Below are 22,494 nucleotides of genomic sequence, written 5' to 3'. Positions count from 1 at the left end.
CAGAAAAAAGCAGTAGATTTGAAGACAGTTTGTTTTCTGAATCTTTGTTGTGAGAATCTGTGGTTGTGTAATTTCTTAAACGTGATCATTATCAGAGCAATTAATAGATTAATTCAAAAGGTTTTCAATGTTTTTGGGAGCAAGATAAATTATATAGGTTGTGATGTGAGATGCAAGATAAAGAGTTGTTCTAGATGACTAGTACTGATAAGTCCAACCCATTTCTGACCTTAAGGTTAAACTAATATTGTTGACAAAACGCAATGCCAAATAAATCTCCTGGAGTGTGAAGGCTCAGTATCTTTTAAGTACTAAAATTCAGTGGCCTTCTCTAAATTCTCTGTAGACGACTTTACATTTATATGACAATATAACGATCCTGAAGAGATATTCCCCCTCTAAGACGGTTGTAAAATTGGCATTTTAAGGCGGTAAATCATATTCTCCTTAACTAATCAAATTTTTCATAACTCTCTGGCTTTTCATTTCATTCAATAAAATAAACTACTGTCTCCATGGTGATATCAATTACTATTGAGTACAAAATAGGACGCATGAAAGTATATTGTTTTATTTAGCTTATTCTTTGCACTCTTATGAGTGGAACTACTTTTCAAAAATTATGAAAAATATATTGTATTCTCCACTGCAACAACTCAGTGGAGGTTATATATTCAGTGTCATCTATAGTATGGTGCTTGCTGCATTAGTTGTGAGCAGTGGTGTAAAATACTGAAGTAAAAATACTTTAAAGTTGTTTTTTGGGGTATCTGTACTATTCTTCACTATTTATATTTTTTGATGACTTCAGTACATTCCTGAAGAAAATAATGTACTTTTTACTCCATACATTTTCCCTGACACCCAAAAGTGACACTAGACATAATATACAGTGCATTCGGGAAAGTATTCAGACCCCTAGACTTTTTCCACGTGTTGTTACGTTACAGCCTTATTCTAAAATAGATTCCATTGTTTTTTCCCTCTCTTCAATTTACACATAATACCCCATAATGACAGAGCACTTTTTTTGTTTTTATGTTTGCACAATAAAAAACTGAAATACTACATCTACAGTGCCTTGCGAAAGTATTCAGCCCCCTTGAACTTTGCGACCTTTTGCCACATTTCAGGCTTCAAACATGAAGATATAAAACTGTATTTTTTTGTGAAGAATCAACAACAAGTGGGACACAATCATGAAGTGGAACGACATTTATTGGATATTTCAAACTTTTTTAACAAATCAAAAACTGAAAAATTGGGTGTGCAAAATTATTCAGCCCCTTTACTTTCAGTGCAGCAAACTCTCTGCAGAAGTTCAGTGAGGATCTCTGAATGATCCAATGTTGACCTAAATGACTAATGATGATAAATACAATCCACCTGTGTGTAATCAAGTCTCCGTATAAATGCACCTGCACTGTGATAGTCTCAGAGGTCCGTTAAAAGCGCAGAGAGCATCATGAAGAACAAGGAACACACCAGGCAGGTCCGAGATACTGTTGTGAAGAAGTTTAAAGCCGGATTTGGATACAAAAAGATTTCCCAAGCTTTAAACATCCCAAGGAGCACTGTGCAAGCGATAATATTGAAATGGAAGGAGTATCAGACCACTGCAAATCTACCAAGACCTGGCCGTCCCTCTAAACTTTCAGCTCATACAAGGAGAAGACTGATCAGAGATGCAACCAAGAGGCCCATGATCACTCTGGATGAACTGCAGAGATCTACAGCTGAGGTGGGAGACTGTCCATAGGACAGCAATCAGTCGTATATTGCACAAATCTGGCCTTTATGGAAGAGTGGCAAGAAGAAAGCCATTTCTTAAAGATATCCAGAAAAAGTGTTGTTTAAAGTTTGCCACAAGCCACCTGGGAGACACACCAAACATGTGGAAGAAGGTGCTCTGGTCAGATGAAACCAAAATTGAACTTTTTGGCAACTATGCAAAACGTTATGTTTGGCGTAAAAGCAACACAGCTGAACACACCATCCCCACTGTCAAACATGGTGGTGGCAGCATCATGGTTTGGGCCTGCTTTTCTTCAGCAGGGACAGGGAAGATGGTTAAAATTGATGGGAAGATGGATGGAGCCAAATAGAGGACCATTCTGGAAGAAAACCTGATGGAGTCTGCAAAAGACCTGAGACTGGGACGGAGATTTGTCTTCCAACAAGACAATGATCCAAAACATAAAGCAAAATCTACAATGGAATGATTCAAAAATAAACATATCCAGGTGTTAGAATGGCCAAGTCAAAGTCCAGACCTGAATCCAATCGAGAATCTGTGGAAAGAACTGAAAACTTCTGTTCACAAATGCTCTCCATCCAACCTCACTGAGCTCGCGCTGTTTAGCAAGGAGGAATGGGGAAAAAATGTCAGTCTCTCGATGTGCAAAACTGATAGAGACATACCCCAAGCGACTTACAGTTGTAATCGCAGCAAAAGGTGGCGCTACAAAGTATTAACTTAAGGGGGCTGAATAATTTTGTACGCCCAATTTTTCAGTTTTTGATTTGTTAAAAAAGTTTGAAATATCCAATAAATGTCGTTCCACTTCATGATTGTGTCCCACTTGTTGTTGATTCTTCACAAAAAAATACATTTTTTCGCCCCAGTCTGAGGTCCTGAGCACTCTGAGCAGGTTTTCATCAAGGACCTTTCTGTACTTTGCTCCATTTGTCTTTCCCTTGTTCCTGACTAGTCTCACCAGTCCCTGCCACTGAAAAACATCCCCACAGCAAGATGCTGCCATTCTTTACCATAGGGATGGTGCCAGGTTTCCTCCTGACGTGACGCTTGGCATTCAGGCCAAAGAGTTTCATCTTGGTTTCATCAGACCAGAAAATCTTGTTTCTCATGGTTTGAGAGTCCTTTAGGTGCCTTTTGGCAAACTCCAAGTGGGCTGTCATGTGCCTATTATTGAGGAGTGGTTCCGTCTGGCCAATCTACAATAAAGGCCTGATTGGTCGAGTGCTGCAGAGACAGTTGTCCTTCTGGAAGGTTCTCCCATCTCCACGGAGGAACTCTGGAGCTCTGTCAGAGTGACCATCAGGTTCTTGTTCACCTCCCTGACCAAGGCCCTTCTCCCCCGATTGCTCCGTTTGCCCGGGTGGCCAGTTCTATGAAGAATCTTGGTGGTTCCAAACTTCTTCCATTTAACCCTTGTCTTAAGGGTCAAAATGTGTTTAACAGCAAAGAAAACCCCCTAAATTATATATTTTTAAATCATTTACACACCACAAAAAACACAAAGACACACACACACACAATGAGAAATTGAGATTATGTGTGCTACTGATTGCACTCAACCAGCAGCTCCTGAAGAGGAAGATCACCATGGTTGGCACAGTTAGAATGAACAAGCCTGAGCTCCCCCTGCACTCCTCCCAACAAGAGGGAGAGAGGCCTTCTCAGCAAAGTTTGCCTTCACGCTCACCACCACTCTAGTTTCTTACCTCCCAAAGAGGAATAAGCCAGCCACCACCCTGGGATACAACCACAACAAAGGGTGCGTGGATAACCTGGACAAGGTGATTGGAACTTACAGCTGCAGGAGGATGACTGCCCGCAGGCCCCTGGTCATCTTTCATAACATCATTGATGTGTCCTCATACAATGCCTTCACGATATGGAACAAGATCAACCCTACCTGGATGCCTGATAAGCGGTACAAGAGGAGGGTGTTCCTGGAGCAGCTGGGAAAGGCACTTGTAACCCCACACATTCAAAGAAGGGAGTGCCTCCCCCACACAACAGCCTCTGCAGAGCTTGTGAAAGCTGTTCAGGGGGCTGAATCTTGTCCTGAACCACTTGAGGCTGCAGCTGGTGCAGACAAGAGGAGGAGATGCAAATTCTGCCCCCAAAGAAGGACTGTAAAACAAATACTATGTGCTGCTGTGAGAGATACATCTGCAAAGTCCATGCACACACACTTGCATACTGTCCTACATGTGCTAATTAGAGTTGATTGATTTATGTTCTTCACATTTTTGTTTTGTATCTATTATCTTATTTTATTCTTATTTATTGTTGTTGTTTATACACCTTGTGTGTGGGGGCAATGGGTAAACAAATGGGAGAAGACTAGTATTTTGTCGGTTAATTCCTCATTGTACAATATATAAGAATATATCACTATGTTGCCAAAAAAGTTCAAGACTGTTATTGTTTCCCTTCAATAAAATGCATTCAAAATTACTTTATACACATTTCTGCTACTTTCTTAGGCTATACAAGTGCTATCTCTTGCTAAAAAAGTAACGTTTACACCTATGCAGTACCTTTAGCAATTGTAATACCCTTGTTAGAACCAATTATTGAGTTTATTCTTGTTCTAATTAATTGGCATTATATTTAAAAGGTGATTGAATAGCTCCTGAATTGTAATGTTGTTAATGCATTACTTTTGAAGAAATATTTCTTTAATGTATAAGTGAATAGGTTAGTTTACTTTTAAGTTTAAGTTTTGACCAATAAGGTCGCTTGTTAAGCTGTGGCCAATGGGAAAAAAGAGAAGGAGAGAGACGTTGAAAAAAAGGATGGACATTACATTATGACCGTTGGTGAAGAATTGTTTTTTACAGAAGGCGTTAAAAATAAAACAAAACCCATACCTACCGAGTTTTGAAGGGAAATACAGATTTTATTTTATAAGAGAGTTGTTACAATTTTGTTAAGAAAGACTTAGTAAAGACTGAAGCTACAATCTCATCGTGGAGGAATTGGACAGCCTTGAGGTTAGCCTAGCATCCTGTGAAACCGAGAGAGAATTGCTTGGGAAAGATTAACGAGTTCATGTTCCCATGGGATATCGGTTACTGCTAAAGAGTACTGTCTACATTGATTGTGCACGACTCATTGGGGTTTATTCTTTTTATTTCTTTTGATGTGGTGCTATGAAAATGTAATAATACACATATTGAACCTTATGTATGTTGCCTTGGTGGAGTCATTTACTGTTTCAATTTAATTGAATGCATGGGAAAGTATATCCTTATACAATAACAAAAACCTATAATAATTCCATCTGAAGTTAATACCCTATTTGTCATCACCTTAGATAGTTTACAATGGGGATTCTTATTGGAGATGTCCTTCTCACCTAACATCCCATGCTGTTGAGATACTCTACTTAAGTTAATATCGTGATAGTGAAATTTGAGCGTGGTGAGAGGGTTAAATTTTTGGGTGCTCGTCTGGGAATTTTGTTTTTGTTGATGGATATTTTCAGAAATGACTCTGGTGTAATTATTTTTTTTGCTCACTGTTTTCACTGCTGACATCTATACTAACATTATACACTGACTCACCATTTGAACATTTTCTTTCTAACATTGCTGTATAGGCATAGACTTACAACATGAGTGCTGAAGATATTGTTTCCTGGTGTAGAGAGAAACAACTAGCTGTTAATCGTGCATTTGTCCTTAGCAATGTGACAGAGGATGTTTCTGATGAGGTTCTGCTGGAAACAATGATTTATGTTAAGGCTTTTGGTAAAATTAAACTGCATGGTCGTTGTTCCTATTCAGCTGATAAAAAGCAGGATGTTTTGGTAGAGATATCAAACAATCTTAACGAAATAGCTGTGCCAAGTGTTGCTTGGATACCTGGAGAGTTGGGTCCCTGGCCTGTACATGTAGTTTCACAAGCCACATCTCCTGTTGAGAGAGAGGGTGAAGATTTTCAGGCGAAGCTATTATCCTTTCTAAGACATAAAGGGAAGACTGTAGCTGATGTTAAAGGCCTGGTAAGTCCCTCTGGCGCTGACCTCAACACTGAACTGGTTACTGCCATCAGTTCACTGGTAGAGAAATGCAATAATGTGCCATCTGAGACTCAGAGTTACTGTAAGCTGCATTTGTTTTCAGGTGTGTAACCCAGTCCTAGTGGAGAGGAAAAGTATGACGCATGGGCTGAGCAAACCAACCATTTACCTAGAGGAATGACAATGCACCGACAATGTGAAAAAACAGAGAATAATAGAAAGTCTTAAAGGGCCTGCTGCTGACATTGTGAGGTTCTTCAAGACAGGGAACCCCCATGCTACAGCGCTCGAATACAAGGCTCTAGAAACAGCATTCGGTACCACCAAAAGTGCACCTGATCTCATGGTAATGTTCAGAAACACATTCCAAAGTGAAGGAGAGAAGCTTTCAGCTTACCTATTGAGACTTGACAAATTGCTGCAGGCTGTTTATCGAAAAGGAGGCATTGAGCTGTCAGAGATGAATCGCATACGCATTGGCCAAGTAGTGAGAGGTGCATCCTCACATGACATGGTTGCACTTCGTATTCGCATGACCTATAAACTACTTGAACCACCAAGCTTTACTGAACTACTACAAGAAGTAAGGGAGGAGGAGGACATGATTCAAGACAGGAACACAACGAAGAGTGTTGTGAAGTCATCAGCTGTTGCTCCTGTTGCCACAGTTTGCGAAAAAGCTAATACCAAGATAGAAGTGCTGACAAAATAAATAAAAGTTTTAAAAATTAAATGACGCAACTCATGCCTGCTAACATCACAGCAGCTCAATCTGACACACAAAGGTCAGATGTGGCATTTAAAAGCAAAAAGAAGAGACTAAATCCATCACAAGAACAGACTAAAGCCGACAGCAAACCCGGAGTGTTCTGTTATAGATGTGAAGAAGATGGCCATTTCAAGAGAAACTGTGAAGGTGAAGAGAACTTGAGGAAAGTCAACACACACCTAATCAAATAAAAGCGGTCTATGGGAAACTACAGAGGGACCCAGTAAAGGAGCGGCCTGAAGTCCCAGTGAAGATACGTTCCGCCAAGTGCCACAAGTATGAAGACATGAAAGACATGCTACCTACAGGTTTAGTTGGTCCAAGTTCTGTCGTTCCTGTACAGATTGAAGGTATCTACGCTAAAGCTTTACTAGATAGCGGGTCTCAGATTACTCTACTTTACAGATCCCTTAATGACAAGTACTTGACGCATTTGCCATCGATTCATATAGGAAACTTAGAGATATGGGGCCTTAGCTCTGATCAGTGTCCATATGATGGCTATTTGTCACTGAAGCTTGAGTTCTCAGGATCGGTTGTGAGTGTAGCAGAGACCATGGAAGCACTTGTGTTGGTATGTCCAGATCCGGCCATGAAAGGTGATGTGCCTATTCTGGTCGGCACAAATACGTCTGTAGTAAAGAGACGTATGGCTTCTTGCAAAGAAAAGGAAGGTGAAGGTTTCCTTAGCACACTACAAATTCATCCTGTTATCAAAGAGGCATATGAGAGGATGATAGAAAGCTCAACGGATGATGACGAGAAGAGAGGAACTGTCTGTTTCACACAGACAAAACCTGTCACCCTGCCACCTGGTGGCAGGCGAGAGTTACTGGAATTCCAACGTTTCCTGGGATACCTTCTACTCAAACCATTCTGGTAGAGAGGCCTGAAGAACCCCGGTTCCCTGAAGAACTACTAGTGAGGCCTGAAATCCAGACAGTTGCAGTTGTGTCGTCTAGAAGAATCACTCTTACTGTCAGGAATGTCTCGACAAAGGAGATCACCCTGAAACGAGGTACGCCTATGGCTCATCTGTTTCCTGTAGATGTGCTCCAGGTGTTCCATTGAAAAGTAAGCAGGATTCATCTGAGAGACTGATGTCTTCTTCATTCGACTTTGGAGATTCTTCAGTGCCTGAGGGATGGAAGAAGAGGTTATGTGAAAAGATGATGGAATGGAAAGAAGTGTTCTCAACACATGAGTTTGATGTGGGTTGTTCAAAGAGTACTCACCACACCATCAGAGTTACTGAAGACAAACCATTTAGGGAGAGATCTCGCCGCTTGTCCCCAGCTGATGTTGAAGATGTGAGGAAGCTACTTAATAACTTCAATATATCTGGGATCATATCTGAGTCGAGAAGTCCCTGTGCATCTCCTATTGTGGTGATGAGGGAAAAGAATGGCACCATTGTTGAGGGTCCTGTTGATTACAGGACCCTCAACAAGTGCACTGTTCCAGACCAGTACACAGTTCCACGTGTGGAGGATGCTCTGACATGTTTGAGTTGGAGCAAATGGTTCAGTGTGTTAGATCTCATAAGCGGATACTATCAAATTCCGATGGGCGATACAGATAAAGAGAAGACTGCATTTATCTGTCCAGTTGGATTTGACCAATTTGAGAGGATGCCACAGGGTGTGTCCGGAGCACCTGCAACATTTCAACATGTCATGGAAAAGACAGTTGGAGACATGAACCTACTCAAAGTTCTTCTTTAACTTGATGACTTAATTGTGTTTGAAAGGACGCTGGAGGAACATGAGCAGAGGTTACTCAAGGTGTTAGACCACTTGAAAAGTGAAGGCCTAAAACTGTTCCTTGACAAGTGTCAGTTTTGCCGCACATATGTCAACTATGTTGGACATATCATATCCCAGAATGGAGTGGCTACAGACCCTTCAAAGAGTGAAGCTGTCACCACCTGGCCAAGGCCTGAAACTGTGACTGCTCTGCGTTCTTTCCTAGGATTCTGTGGATATTACAGAAGATTTGTCAAAGACTATTCTAAAGTGAGTTACCCCCTAAATCAGCTCTTATGCGGATATCTTCCCTCTGCCAAGAAAGTAGGAAAGTCCAAGGAAGAGGAGAAAGCCTACCTCAACCCCTCAGAACCATGTGGATCAAGGTGGGATGAGAAGTGTGAATTGGCATTCGAGACATTGAAGGAAAACCTCACAAAAGCTCCTGTGTTGGCCTTTTCTGATCCTCAGTTGCCATACTTTCTACATGTAGATGCTAGCCGCGAAGGGTTAGGTGTACTTTACCAAGAGACAACTTTACCAACAGACAACCACCCATTGACATATGTCCTCATGTCCCCAAAATTGGATGCCACTGGTCATCGTTGGCTAGCTGCGTTATCTACCTTTGACTTTAGTCTCAAGTACAGGCAGAACATAGATGCCGATGCTTTATCTCGCCGCTCTCATCAGCAAACTGCAGTGGAACAAGATTGGAGAGGCATTACTGCATCTGGTGTCCGAGCCATGTGCCAGATGTCTAATGTTATTAGAGTAACTCCTGGATCATCTAGTAGAGTGATTGATCAGTTGGGAGCCTCTATGCATGCTGTGCCTCAAGCATACTGTAACCTGAGCATGCTGAAGTCTCACATGCCCAGATTGAGCACTATGGAACTTTCTGCATCACAACAAGAAGACCCTTGCTTAGGAGAGATGTGGGTTGCCCTTAATAAACATGATATTACCAGGGTGACAATGACCAAACATCCATTAATCTCTTTGCTCCTGAGAGAGTGGGAGAAGCTAAAGATGGAAGATGGAGTTACCCACAGGATCACACATCCGCCAAACAAAACTCATCGTGCTCAGCTACTACTTCCAGAGAAGTTCAAAACTATGGTCCTGAAGTCGCTGCATGATGACTCAGGTCATTTAGGATTTAACAAAACGTATGGACTTGTCAGAGACCGGTTCGACTGGCCACACATGAAGATGGAAGTAGAGGAGTACTTTAAATCCTGTTCTCGTTGTGTACAGAGGAAAACACTTCCAAAGATAGTTGCTCCGCTTGGTCATATGCAAAGTGATGGACCTATGGACCTTGTGTGTATGGAATTCCTGTCCATTGAGCCTGACTCATGTAACACAGAGAATGTCCTGGTCATTATGGATCATTACACGAGATACGCTCAAGCTTTTCCTACGAAGGATCAGAAAGCATCCACTGTATTGTGGGAGAGGCACTTCCTCCATTATGGTCTACCGAAGAGGATGCATAGCGATCAAGGTAGAGATTTTGAAAGTAGACTCATTTGTGAGCTACTGAATATGCTTGGGTTGGAGAAGTCAAGGACAACACCATATCATCCTCAGGGAGATCTACAACCTGAGAGATTCAACCAAACCTTGTTGAACATGCTTGGAACTCTTGATCCTACACAAAATAACAAATTGAGTCAGTACATTGGGCATCTAGTGCACTCGTATAACTGTACTTGGAATGAAGCGACTGGCTACTCGCCCTATTTTTTTTATGTTTGGACGTGAAGCTAGATTGCCCGTTGATATCTGTTTTGGAGTCTCGAGTGATAGCTCTTCAGAGAGAACTTACCTCAAGTATGTATCTGATACGAAGAAACAGTTACAAGCTGCTTACAAATTTGCTTAGAGCACTGCTGGAAAGCAAAACCATGAAAACAAACAGCGATATGATAAGATGATTCGCTACACGCAACTTATGCCTGGAGACAGAGTCCTTATATGGAATCTAGGACTGCATGGAAAACATAAGCTGGCAGATCGCTGGGTTTCTACGCCATATGTGGTGGAAAGTCGGATGTCAAACTTACCTGTTTGAATCCTGAAAGTGGAGATGGACCCATTAAGATTCTTAATCGGAATCACCTGCTACCACTGGGGCAGAAAGTGCACCTAGAACCTGTGGTTAACATAGAACCAACTCCTAGTAGAAGGACCCTGCAAAGAAGGAGGAAGAGAAAGGGAAATTAAAAGTTGTCTGGAAACTGTACTCCTCGGAATGATGAGTAAGTTGAAGAGGTTAAGAATCCAGAAGGATTTCGACTCAGAAGATGAGGACATTGGAGTATGGTATGAAGTGCCTAATACAAACTGTAGGAGCCGAGAAGTGGAAGAGATGTCGTAACCTTTTAGCTTGGACCTAGACATAGTCTGGAATCAAATGACTGGGGGACCTGAAAGAGCAGAACAAGTTGTAGAAGCAATAGAGTCCAGTCAAGGAGGAACAAGAAGTTCAAGGAGAAGTGAAACTTCGGAGGAAATAGAAGGACCAGAAATAAGAAGATCTCAGAGAGTAAGGAAAGCTCCTGTACTACTTACCTATGATAAACCTGGAGTTCCAAGTATAGCCCCAGTTGTCAGATATTGTTCCACACTATACAAGTGGATTGGATAAGGGAAACACAAATGTATCTGCTTTTCAATGATCTAACAAGCTTTGTCTCAGTTGTAGGTTGTAGACAGAGTTAAGAGTTGAAACGGTTACTTATTACATTTCACGTGTGTGTTTACAAGTCATGAGGACATGCCTAATTTTGGTGGGGGGAGAGTGTAATACCCTTGTTAGAACCAATTATTGAGTTTATTCTTGTTATAATTCATTTGTATTATATTTAAAAGGTGATTGAATTGCTCCCGAATTGTAATGTTGTTAATGCATTTCTTTGGAAGAAGTATTTCTTTAATGTATAAGTGAATAGGTTAGTTTACTTTTAACTTTAAGTTTTGAACAATAAGGTCGCTTGTTAAGCTGTGGCTTAATGGGAGTTGACCTGGTTGACGGGAGAGCTGGGAAAAAAAGAGAGGGAGAGAGACATTGAAAACTACAGGATTTCAATGGGTTTCAATTCCAGAGACTGAGCTCTTGGGCCACGCTCTTTGGCCATGCACACCTGTGATGGGTTTGGCATCGAAATGAGAATGCATGAGCAGAAAAGAACCACATACGTAAAATATGGTGTTGGAACTTTCATGTTATGGGAGTTTTTTGCTTCCTGCGTCCTGGGGCCCTTTTTAAGGTCCAAGGCATCATAAACTTTACCCAGTACCAGGATATTTTAGCCAAAAACCTGGTTGCCAGGAACCTGAAAATTGGCAACAAGTGAATCTTCCAGGAAGACAGTAACCCCAAGCACACATCAAAATCCACAAAGAAATGGTTAATTGGCCACAAAATCAACATTTTGCATTGGCCATCTCAGTCTACGGACATGAGATCCATTGAAAACCTGTGGTTTGAACGGAAGAGGGCAGTCCATAAGCACAGATTAAGGATATCAAGGATCTGGAAGGATTCTGGGTAAAACTTTATTTGGATAGTCCACATGTAGATGCTCTAAAAAACTATCTACTAACCCTAAACGTAAGCCATACCCTAACCCTATCCCTAACCTTAACCCTTATCCTAAACCCTAACCCTTATCCCTATCCCTAACCTTAACTTTAACCCTTACCCTTATTCTAAACCTAACCCTAACCTTAACCCTTATCCTAACCCTTACCCTATCTCTAACCTTAACTTTAACCCTTACCCTTATTCTAACCCTAACCTTAACCCTTATCCTAACCCTAACCCTATCTCTAACCTTAACTTTAGCCCTTACCCTTATTCTAACCCTATCCCTAACCTTAACCCTTATCCTAACTCTAACCCTATCTCTAACCTTAACTTTAACCCTTACCCTTATTCTAAACCCAACCCTAACCTTAAGCCATACCCTATCCCATCCCTAACCTTAACTTTAACCCTTACCCTTATTCTAAACCTAACCCTAACCTTAAACCTTATCCTATCCCTATCCCTAACCTTAACCTTAACTTTAACCCTTACCCTTATTCTAAACCTAACCCTAACCTTAACCCTTATCCTAACCCTATCCCTAATGTTAACTTTAACCCTTACCCTTATTCTAAACCTAACTCTAACCTTAGCACGCAGTTGCTTATCAAAAGATAGTCTGTTGATAGCATGACCAACTACAGGTGGACTATCCGGACTATCTAAATGAAGTGTAACCGGATTCTGTATGGAAGAATGGTCTACGATCCCTCCTAATATGTTTTCCAACTCCTAAAACATTTTACAAAAAGGCTCAGTGCCGTAATCATTGCAAGGTGAGGCGTTGAAAGGTATTGAAAACAGGGGTGTCAATAATATTTACCTCTACCTTTGTGAGAAATATTTGTATTCCTTGTTAAACAAGCATTAGTTTAAAATAATATAATTTCCCAATTTATTTGAGTATACAATGTAGCTCAGTATTTGAATTATTTATTTTATACAGTCATCATTGCTCATCTTTATCAAGGGTGTCAATAATTTCGAACCTCACTGTATCTCATCCTGTATCTCATCCTGCATCCAAGCCCATTTGCCTATCAGGTAGATGCAAACGACTTCATCCCTATCGACTAACCCTCTTATCTGAAGTGCTTTCTCCACGGCCTGTGGTCTCCTCTCTCTCTTTCTCTCTCTTTCTCTCTCTCTCTCTCTCTCAGCTGGAGGAGCTGCAGTGGCCAGAGGGGGAGCAGGCGGTCCCTATTTCCATGTGCAGTCTGCCCTGTAAGACAGGTGAGAGGAAGAAGAGGGTGAAGGGCATGCCATGCTGCTGGCACTGTGAGCTGTGTGATGGTTACCAGTACCAGTATGATGAGACCTCATGCCGCCTTTGCTCTTATGACATGAGGCCCAACCCCAACCGGACGGAGTGCCAACCTATCCCCATTGTCAAGCTGGAGTGGCACTCCCCCTGGGCCGTCATTCCCGTGTTCCTCGCCATGCTGGGTATCATCGCCACTATCTTTGTCATGGCAACGTTCATACACCACAACGACACACCCATCGTACGTGCGTCAGGCCGCGAGCTGAGTTACGTGCTGCTGACGGGCATCTTCCTGTGTTACATTATCACCTTCCTGATGATTGCCAAGCCCGACGTGGGTGTGTGCTCCTTCCGGAGGATCTTCCTGGGCCTGGGGATGTGCATCAGCTATGCTGCGCTGCTCACCAAGACCAACCGGATCTACCGGATCTTTGAACAGGGGAAGCAGACAGTGACAGCCCCGCGCTTCATCAGCCCCACCTCCCAGATCGCCATCACCTCCTCCCTCATCTGTCTGCAGCTGCTGGGTGTGCTCGTCTGGTTCGCCGTGGACCCCCCCAACACCATCATCGACTACGATGAGCAGAAGACCATGAACCCCAACCTAGCGCGTGGGGTGCTGAAGTGTGACATCACGGACCTGCAGATGATCTGTTCGCTGGGCTACAGCATCCTGCTGATGGTCACATGTACCATCTACGCTATCAAGACCCGCGACGTGCCAGAAGACTTCAACGAGGCCAAGCCCATCGGCTTCACCATGTACACCACCTGTATAGTCTGGCTGGCCTTCATCCCCATCTTCTTTGGCACAGCCCAGTCTGCAGAGAAGGTGAGTCATCTCTCTCTCTCTCTCTCTCTCTCTCTCTCTCTCTCTCTCTCTCTCTCTCTCTCTCTCTCTCTCTCTTCCCTCTCTCTCTCTCTCTCCCTCCATCTCTCTTTTTATCCCTCCCTCCCTCTCTCTCCCTCCCCCTGCACTGCTTCTGCTTCCAGCCTGTGTTTTATCTCATGCAAACTTACACACTGACATAGGCACACACTGACATAGACACACACTGACATAGACACACACTGACAAAGACACACACTTAGAGACACAAAAACACACACACACACACAAAACCAAACACACAGGGTCTGTATGCTAAAGACTCATTCTCTTTTGATTTCAAATTCATATGGCTCAGATGTGCATAATAAAACACACAAGGACTGCAGGAGACATAAATAGGCATTAGAAAGGGGGGGTGCTGTGAGATGTAGCAGCTCCTTATGTCATTATCTTAGCTTTCACGCCTGGAGCTCAACACTAGCTATTATGCCTCATCCTGTGGAGGAAGACTAGGAGGAGGAGAAGGAGGGGGAGAAGGATGAGGTAGAGAAGGAGGAGGTGGAGGAAGAAGTCTAGGAGGTGGAGGAGAAGGAGGATGAAGAGGATGAGTAGGAGGTGGGGGATGAGGAGGAGGATAAGGAGGAGTTGGAGGAGGAAGAGAACGAGGAGGTGGAGGAGTAAGAGAACGAGGAGATGGAGGAAGCGGTGGAGGAAGACTAGGAGGCAGTAGCGGTGCATGGGTAAATCACTGTGGAGGAAGACTAGGAGGCAGTAACGGTGCATGGGTAAATCACTGTGGAGGAAGACTAGGAGGCAGTAGTGGTACACACTGTGGAGGAAGACTAGGAGGCAGTAGCGGTGCATGGGTAAATCACTGTGGAGGAAGACTAGGAGGCAGTAGTGGTGCATGGGTAAATCACTGTGGAGGAAGACTAGGAGGCAGTAGTGGTACATGGGTAAATCACTGTGGAGGAAGACTAGGAGGCAGTAGTGGTACATGGGTAAATCACTGTGGAGGAAGACTAGGAGGCAGTAGTGGTACATGGGTAAATCACTGTGGAGGAAGACTAGGAGGCAGTAGTGGTTCATGGGTAAATCACTGTGGAGGAGGACTAGGAGGCAGTAGCGGTGCATGGGTAAATCACTGTGGAGGAAGACTAGGAGGCAGTAGCGGTGCATGGGTAAATCACTGTGGAAGAAGACTAGGAGGCAGTAGTGGTACATGGGTAAATCACTGTGGAAGAAGACTAGGAGGCAGTAGGGGTGCATGGGTAAATCACTGTGGAGGAAGACTAGGAGGCAGTAGTGGTACATGGGTAAATCACTGTGGAGGAAGACTAGGAGGCAGTAGTGATGCATGGGTAAATCACTGTGGAAGAAGACTAGGAGGCAGTAGGGGTACATGGGTAAATCACTGTGGAGGAAGACTAGGAGGCAGTAGTGGTACATGGGTAAATCACTGTGGAGGAAGACTAGGAGGCAGTAGTGGTTCATGGGTAAATCACTGTGGAGGAAGACTAGGAGGCAGTAGTGGTATATGGGTAAATCACTGTGGAGGAAGACTAGGAGGCAGTAGTGGTACATGGGTAAATCACTGTGGAAGCCAAGCCAGTAAAAAAGCCATATTACAACCTATGTTGTGATAATTGCGTTGTTTGCTCTATAACCCACTTGTTCATATGCCACTGTGATATACAATAAGGCTGTGACAACAAAAAGACAACAGTCACACAGTGGCGGAATATATTTAACTACACATACGTTTGTTTCATTACAAAACCGCAGAGCAGCATCTGTTCAGTGAAGTCCACAATGAAAATATTGCATGTAACCAACAGTTACATGACCTGCAGCATAGTCAAGCAAGTTCATGTTTTCTACAGTTTACTAATCAACTACTAATTTATAACCACAGAGTTACCGCAAGTTATACCAAAGACAACAGGCGCACTACCTCCGCTATTCTAGCACCATTTAAACATCATTAAATCAAAAAGGCTCTACATGCTTAGTTTATTACACTGAAAACAAACCTAAAAATAGCAAAATCAAATCAAATTTCAAATCAAATCAAATGTATTTATTTAGCCCTTCGTACATCAGCTGATATCTCAAAGTGCTGTACAGAAACCCAGCCTAAAACCCCAAACAGCAAGCAATGCAGGTGTAGAAGCACGGTGGCTAGGAAAAACTCCCTAGAAAGGCCAAAACCTAGGAAGAAACCTAGAGAGGAACCAGGCTATGTGGGGTGGCCAGTCCTCTTCTGGCTGTGCCGGGTGGAGATTATAACAGAACATGGCCAAGATGTTCAAATGTTCATAAATGACCAGCATGGTTGAATAATAATAAGGCAGAACAGTTGAAACTGGAGCAGCAGCACGGTCAGGTGGACTGGGGACAGCAAGGAGTCATCATGTCAGGTAGTCCTGGGGCATGGTCCTAGGGCTCAGGTCAGATGACCAAAACTATTTAGTCCAATTAATGTTGCTAAATACTGTATCATGTGGGTGTCCATGGTACTGATTTCTGTGTGTGTGCGTGTGCAAGTAAAAAAAAACAAATTGCCTCACCCTACATGTAGACTCGTTGAACACCAATGCCATGGGCCTCTCTTTCATGTTGGCAAAACAGTTTATGGCTGTGTCATACAGTACAATTTTTTTTTTTGTTGTCATGGGCTACCTAGCTTAAATGCTTGCTAGCCTAACTTCCTCGCATGGGCAACAATGAACCAGCTAAGTTAGCTAGCTAGTTAACTTCAGCCTACTATGCTACATCTAGGCTACAATTGAACTTCAATTGTCTCAGGCCAGTGTCACAACATATTAATTTATGGTTAGATCAGAATCGCAGTCATAATCATTGGCCTGTTCAGATAATTAAGCCCCACGTTCATCCATGGCTTAGGAAAGGGAAGATTTAGCAAGCTAGCTACTGCAGGACATCAGCACAAGCAGACCAGAAACAGAAGTTTATCTGAAAATGAAGTTTTGTTTAGGATGTAATTTGATTGGTGTGAAGCCAAATCCAAACTGGCCTCCCTTGGGGTGCATTTTGCTGCACCAGGACAAAACACTAATGAGATCAGCTCAATGCTGATTGGCTAATTATTTTATGTTTTTTATCAAGTGAGGCTAAATGCTTTCCGGCATCAAACAATCAAATGCCACAGTGGCTTACATTTTGTACTTTTTTGGTCCAGAGAGCATCAGATACATGGGCTACACATAATGAGACAAGGGTGCTGTTTGCTCTCGCTCAAATGATTTCTCTGGTGAGATTCAGACTCTTGGGATGTGATGGAAAATTATAAAAACACACAGAGAGAAGAAAGATAAATTATTATTCTTAATATAAAAATACATATACACTACTGGTCAAAAGTTTTAGAACACCTACTCATTCAAGGGTTTTTCTTTATATATACTATTTTCTACATTGTAGAATAATAGTGAAGACATACAATTAGGAAATAACATATATGGAATCATGTAGTAACCAAAAAAGTATTAAACAAATCTAAATATATTTTATATTTGAGATTCTTCAAATAGCCAGCTTTGCCTTGATGACAGCTTTGCACACTCTTGGCATTCTCTAACCAAATTCACCTGGAATGCTTTTCCAACAGTCTTAAAGGTGTTCCCACATATTCTGAGCACTTGGTGGCTGCTTTTCCTTCACTCTGCAGTCTGACTCATCCCAAACCATCTCAATTTGGTTGAGGTCGGGGGATTGTGTAGGCCAGGTCTTCTGATGCAGCACTTCATCACTCTCCTTCTTGGTCAAATTGCACTTACACAGCCTGGAGGTGTGTTGGGTCAATGTCCTGTTGAACAACAAAAGATAGTCTCACTAAGCCCAAACCAGATGGGATGGTGTATGACTGCTGAATGCTGTGGTAGCCATGCTGGTTAAGGGTGTCTTGAATTCTAAATAAATCACAGACAGCAAAGCACCCCCACACCATCACACCTTCTCCTCCATGCTTTACGGTGGGAACCACACATGCGATCATCCGTTCACCCACATCGCGTCTCACAAAGACACAGTGGTTGGAAACAAAAAGCTCAAATGTGGACAAATTTCCACTGGTCTAATGTCCATTGCTTGTATTTCTTGGCCCAAGCAAGTCTCTTCGTCTTATTGGTGTCCTTTAGTAGTGGTTTCTTTGCAGCAATTCGACCATGAAGGTCTGATTCACGCAGTCTCCTCTGAACAGTTGATGTGTCTGTTACTTGAAGCATTTATTTGGGCTGCAATTTCTGAGGCTTGTAACTCTAATGAACTTATCCTCCGCAGCAGAGGTAACTCTGGGTCTTCCTTTCCTGTGGCGGTCCTCAGGAGAGCCTGTTTCATCATAGCACTTGATGGTTTTTACGACTGCACTTGAAGAAACGTTAAAGGTTCTTGAAATTCCCCATATTGACTGACCTTCATGTCTTAAAGAAATGATGGACTGTCGTTTCTCTTTGCTTATTTGAGCTGTTCTTGCCATAATATGGACTTCGTCTTTTACCAAATAGGGCTTTCTTTTGTAAACCCCACCTACCTTGTCACAACACAACTGATTGGCTCAAACGCATTAAGAAGGAAAGAAAATCCTCAAATGAACATTTAACAAGGCACACCTGTTAATTGAAACCATTCCAGGTGACTATCTCATGAAGCTGGTTGAGAGAATGCCAAGAGTGTGCAAAGCTGTCGTCAAGGCAAATGGTGGCTACTTTGAATAATCTCAAATCTAAAATATATTTAGATTTTTTAAACACTTTTTTGGTTACTACATGATTCCTTATGTGTTATTTCATAATGTTAATGTCTTCACAATTATTCTACAATGTATAAAATATTAATAATAAAGAAACCCTTGAATGTTCTAAAACTTTTGACCGGCAGTGTATATTGATCAAATATTTTGAAGAGGAAGACTAGGAGGAGGAGGAGGAGGTGGAAGAGGAGGTGGAAAAGGGGGATAGATAATCTGAGTCAAGACATTCCATTCCTCGACAAGGTGCACTCTAGAAATGCACTTGACATCAGCAGCTACTGGAGTTGATTGAGAACGTGACATCCTGACCCCCTGTGCTAGTCATTGCTTATCTGAATAGTATTGGACAGAATACAGGTGCATTTATCTGCTCAATTCTTGAGTTGTGTGTGATGCTTGGCAGGCCTTGTGTACATGTAGCTGAGTAGAAGTTTTCCACTGACAGACTATCAAGGTCGACAGGAAGGTTTTACACTAACCTTTTGAATGCCGCCCCGTTCAATATCCTTTCTGCTAGGTTACAGAAAGGGATAGATCACAAACTGATTTTCCTCATCTCAATTTGCCAGTGATTTCATAGATGAATTACACTCTCAGTTAGCCATTAGGAGTTCATTGTGTAGAGCAAGCCCTTAATGTGTCCATCCTCCTTATGCGGTTAACTCATACAGAACACTGGCTTTCATCTTACACCTACGTAAGCCACAAAAAAACCTACGGCAGTAGCCTCTTGATGCAAGGCTTTTTGTAGGCCCACTCCTGTGGCCTTTAGCAGATAAGGAGGAGTGGTGTTCACAGGGAGCCCTCCATTAACTCCTAAGTGTGTGTGTGTGTGTGTGTGTGTGTGTGTGTGTGTGTGTGTGTGTGTGTGTGTGTGTGTGTGTGTGTGTGTGTGTGTGTGTGTGTGTGTGTGTGTGTGTGTGTGTGTGTGTGTGTGTGTGTGTGTGTGTGTGTGTGCGTGCGTGTGCGTGCGTGTGTGTGTTGTATGATTTGCTCCCAGGGACTGATTGCTGTATTTGACCAGACTCCTTATCTCCAAAATACCTTGCACTTGTTGCTTGTGACTGAAAAGCCCCAGAGACGTTTGGTTTTGATTTATCTGGGCCATTCAGGAACTCCCATTATCTAAAGATGTGTGGTGATACGATGCCAGGCAATTCCTAATGTTAAGCATGAGATCCTGTTATTGTATCCCGCTTTGATCACATCGGCCAAAGCTCTGTTGCCGTATTGACTGAATTCTCTGCAGCTTTCCACACCTGTGCCTCCACACACCCAAACCCATGCTGTGTGAAGCGATGCACACACAGCAACAAAATATCAAGCAGCGCTCTTTCCCCCCTCTACACCTGCACTTGCTCAGTCAGCCACTCAGCAGACAGCACACAGATAATGACCATGAGAATAACCAGCTTGGGCTAAAGCCAGATTGACTGATTCTACCTCTGACTGGCAGTCCTTCAGGCAATTGAGAAATAGATGTCTTACTCTGGTTAGAAAAGCAAAGTCAACATACTTCTTGAATTGTGTCTCTGAGAGTGGTGGAAATCCAGCTCAATTCTGGAATGTGGTCAAATCTTTGAAAAATAAATTCCACCCTTCCCATCGCCCCAGCAGGTTCTGACATCCTCTGGTCCAAACATTACATTGGTCTGTTATATTTGAAATAATGGTTTCTGAAAATACCTCAAGTTCCACTAGAGGGAGTCCTTTATTCACCTCTAAACCTTTTTTTCTTCTGAATTTGAACCATTTAATTTGAATCGTGTATTAAGTGCCTTGCAAAAAATGTAGGTAAAAAAATCCACAGTAGCTGATTTGCTTATCCCTTTCTACTGCAGGTCATTGAAAATAAGAATTTGTTCTTAACTGACTTGCCTAGTTAAATAAAGGTCAAATAAAAAAACAAAAAATTGTAGAACCTTTGACACACATTTTCAATATAACAATTACTTCTGGTGCTACCCCTAAGATCTGAAAGGCGGTGCATGTCCTTCCCCTTTACAAAGGTGGAGATCCTTCTGACCTAGATAACTACTTCCCCATTTCTAAACTATCTTGCCTTGCAAAAATATTAGAATCACTGGAAAACTCTCAGCAAATAACTTATTTAAAACTTAATGTGTACCAGTCTGGTTTTAGACCTGGACATATCAACATTTCACCAGCTATACTTGTCTTAAATTATATATTTTATTTAATAATTTCACCTGTATTTAATCAGGTAGGCCAGTTGAGAACAAGTTCTCATTTACAACTGCGACCTGGCCAAGATAAAGCAAAGCAGTGCGACAAAACAACAACACAGAGTTACACATAAACAAACGTACAGACAATAACACAATAGAAAAATCTATGTACAGTGTGTGCAAATGTAGAAGAGTAGGGATAAGGTAAGGTAATAAGGTAATAAGGTAAGGTAATAAAGGTAATAAGGTAATAAAGGTAATTAAGGTAATAAATAGGCCATAGAGGCAAAATAATTACAATTTAGCATTAACACTGGAATGACAGATGTGCAGATGATGATGCGCAAGTAGAGAATAGAGATACTGGGGTGCAAAAGAGCAAGAGGATAAGTAACAATATGGGAATATTAAATTAGATCATAGGAATTACTGTGCTGCCATATTTATAGATCTATCCAAGGCCTTTGATACTGTCGGCCACCCCCCACTCATTCAAAGGTTCTGTGAAATGGGCCTCAACTAGGCATCTTGTAAATGGTTTGGGAACTAACTATCTGTCGGACAGGACACAATTTGTGCTTTCTGATGGTGTCAAGTCAAGTTACCTATCCTCTTTACTATTTAAACAGTACCAGTCAAAAATTTGGACATTCAAGGGTTTTTCTTTATTTTTAATATTTACTATATTGTAGAATAACAGTGACATCAAAACTATGAAATAACACATATGGAATCATGTAGTAACCAAAAGAGTTTTAAATAAATCTAAATATATTTTATATTTGAGATTCTTCAAATAGGCACCATTTGCATTGATGACAACTTTGCACACTCTTGGCATTCTCTCAACCAGCTTCATGAGGTAGTCACCTGGAATGCATTTCAATTAACAGTTGTGCATTGCTAAAAGTTAATTTGGGGAATTTCTTTCCTTCTTAATGTGTTTGAGCCAATCAGTTGTGTTGTGACAAGGTAGGGATGGTATACAGAAGATAGCCCTATTTGGTAAAAGATCAAGTCCATACTATAGCAAGAACAGCTCAAATAAGCAAAGAGAAATGACAGTCCATCTTTACTTTAAGACATGAAGGTCAGTCAATGTGGGACATTTCAAGAACTTTTATCGTTTCTTCAAGTGCAGTCGCAAAAACCATCAAGCGCTATGATGAAACAGGCTCTCATGAGGACCGCCACAGGAAAGGAAGACCCAGAGTTCCCTCTGCTACAGAAGATAAGAATTAACTGCACCTCAGATAGCAGTCCAAATAAATGCTTCACAGAGTTCAAGTAACAGACACATCTCAACATTAACTTTTCAGAGGAGACTGCATGAATCAGGCCTTCATGGTTGAATTGCTGTAAAGAAACCATTACTAAAAGACACCAATAAGAAGAAGAGACGTGCTTGGGCCAAGAAACACAAGCAATGGACATTAGACCGGTGGAAATCTGTCCTTTGGTCTGATGAGTCACAAATGTGAGATTTTTGCATTCAACAGGCGTGTCTTTGTGAGACGCAAAGTAGGTGAACGGATGATCTCCGCATGTG

At 42.1% G+C, this 22,494-nt stretch overlaps 1 protein-coding gene across 2 annotated transcripts in view; it reads left to right on the top strand.

Annotated features, from left to right (window-relative positions):
• The window catches only part of LOC110491138 (metabotropic glutamate receptor 7-like), a 127,126-nt gene that overhangs the window by 81,833 nt on the left and 22,799 nt on the right, over nt 1-22,494 (top strand). The window contains exon 8 of one of the 2 annotated variants that reach the window (XM_036947497.1): nt 13,050-13,985. The exons of the other annotated variant lie outside the window; for it this stretch is intronic. Within the exon in view, the coding sequence (XP_036803392.1) occupies nt 13,050-13,985 (936 nt within the window). The remainder of the gene's footprint in view (nt 1-13,049; nt 13,986-22,494) is intronic. 2 annotated transcript variants of the gene reach the window in all.

This window comes from Oncorhynchus mykiss, chromosome 16 (genome assembly GCF_013265735.2).
Source record: "Oncorhynchus mykiss isolate Arlee chromosome 16, USDA_OmykA_1.1, whole genome shotgun sequence".
Lineage (NCBI taxonomy): Eukaryota > Metazoa > Chordata > Actinopteri > Salmoniformes > Salmonidae > Oncorhynchus > Oncorhynchus mykiss.
The sequence above is the reverse complement of the archived record's forward strand: the minus strand, read 5'-3'. Positions and strand labels throughout refer to the sequence as shown.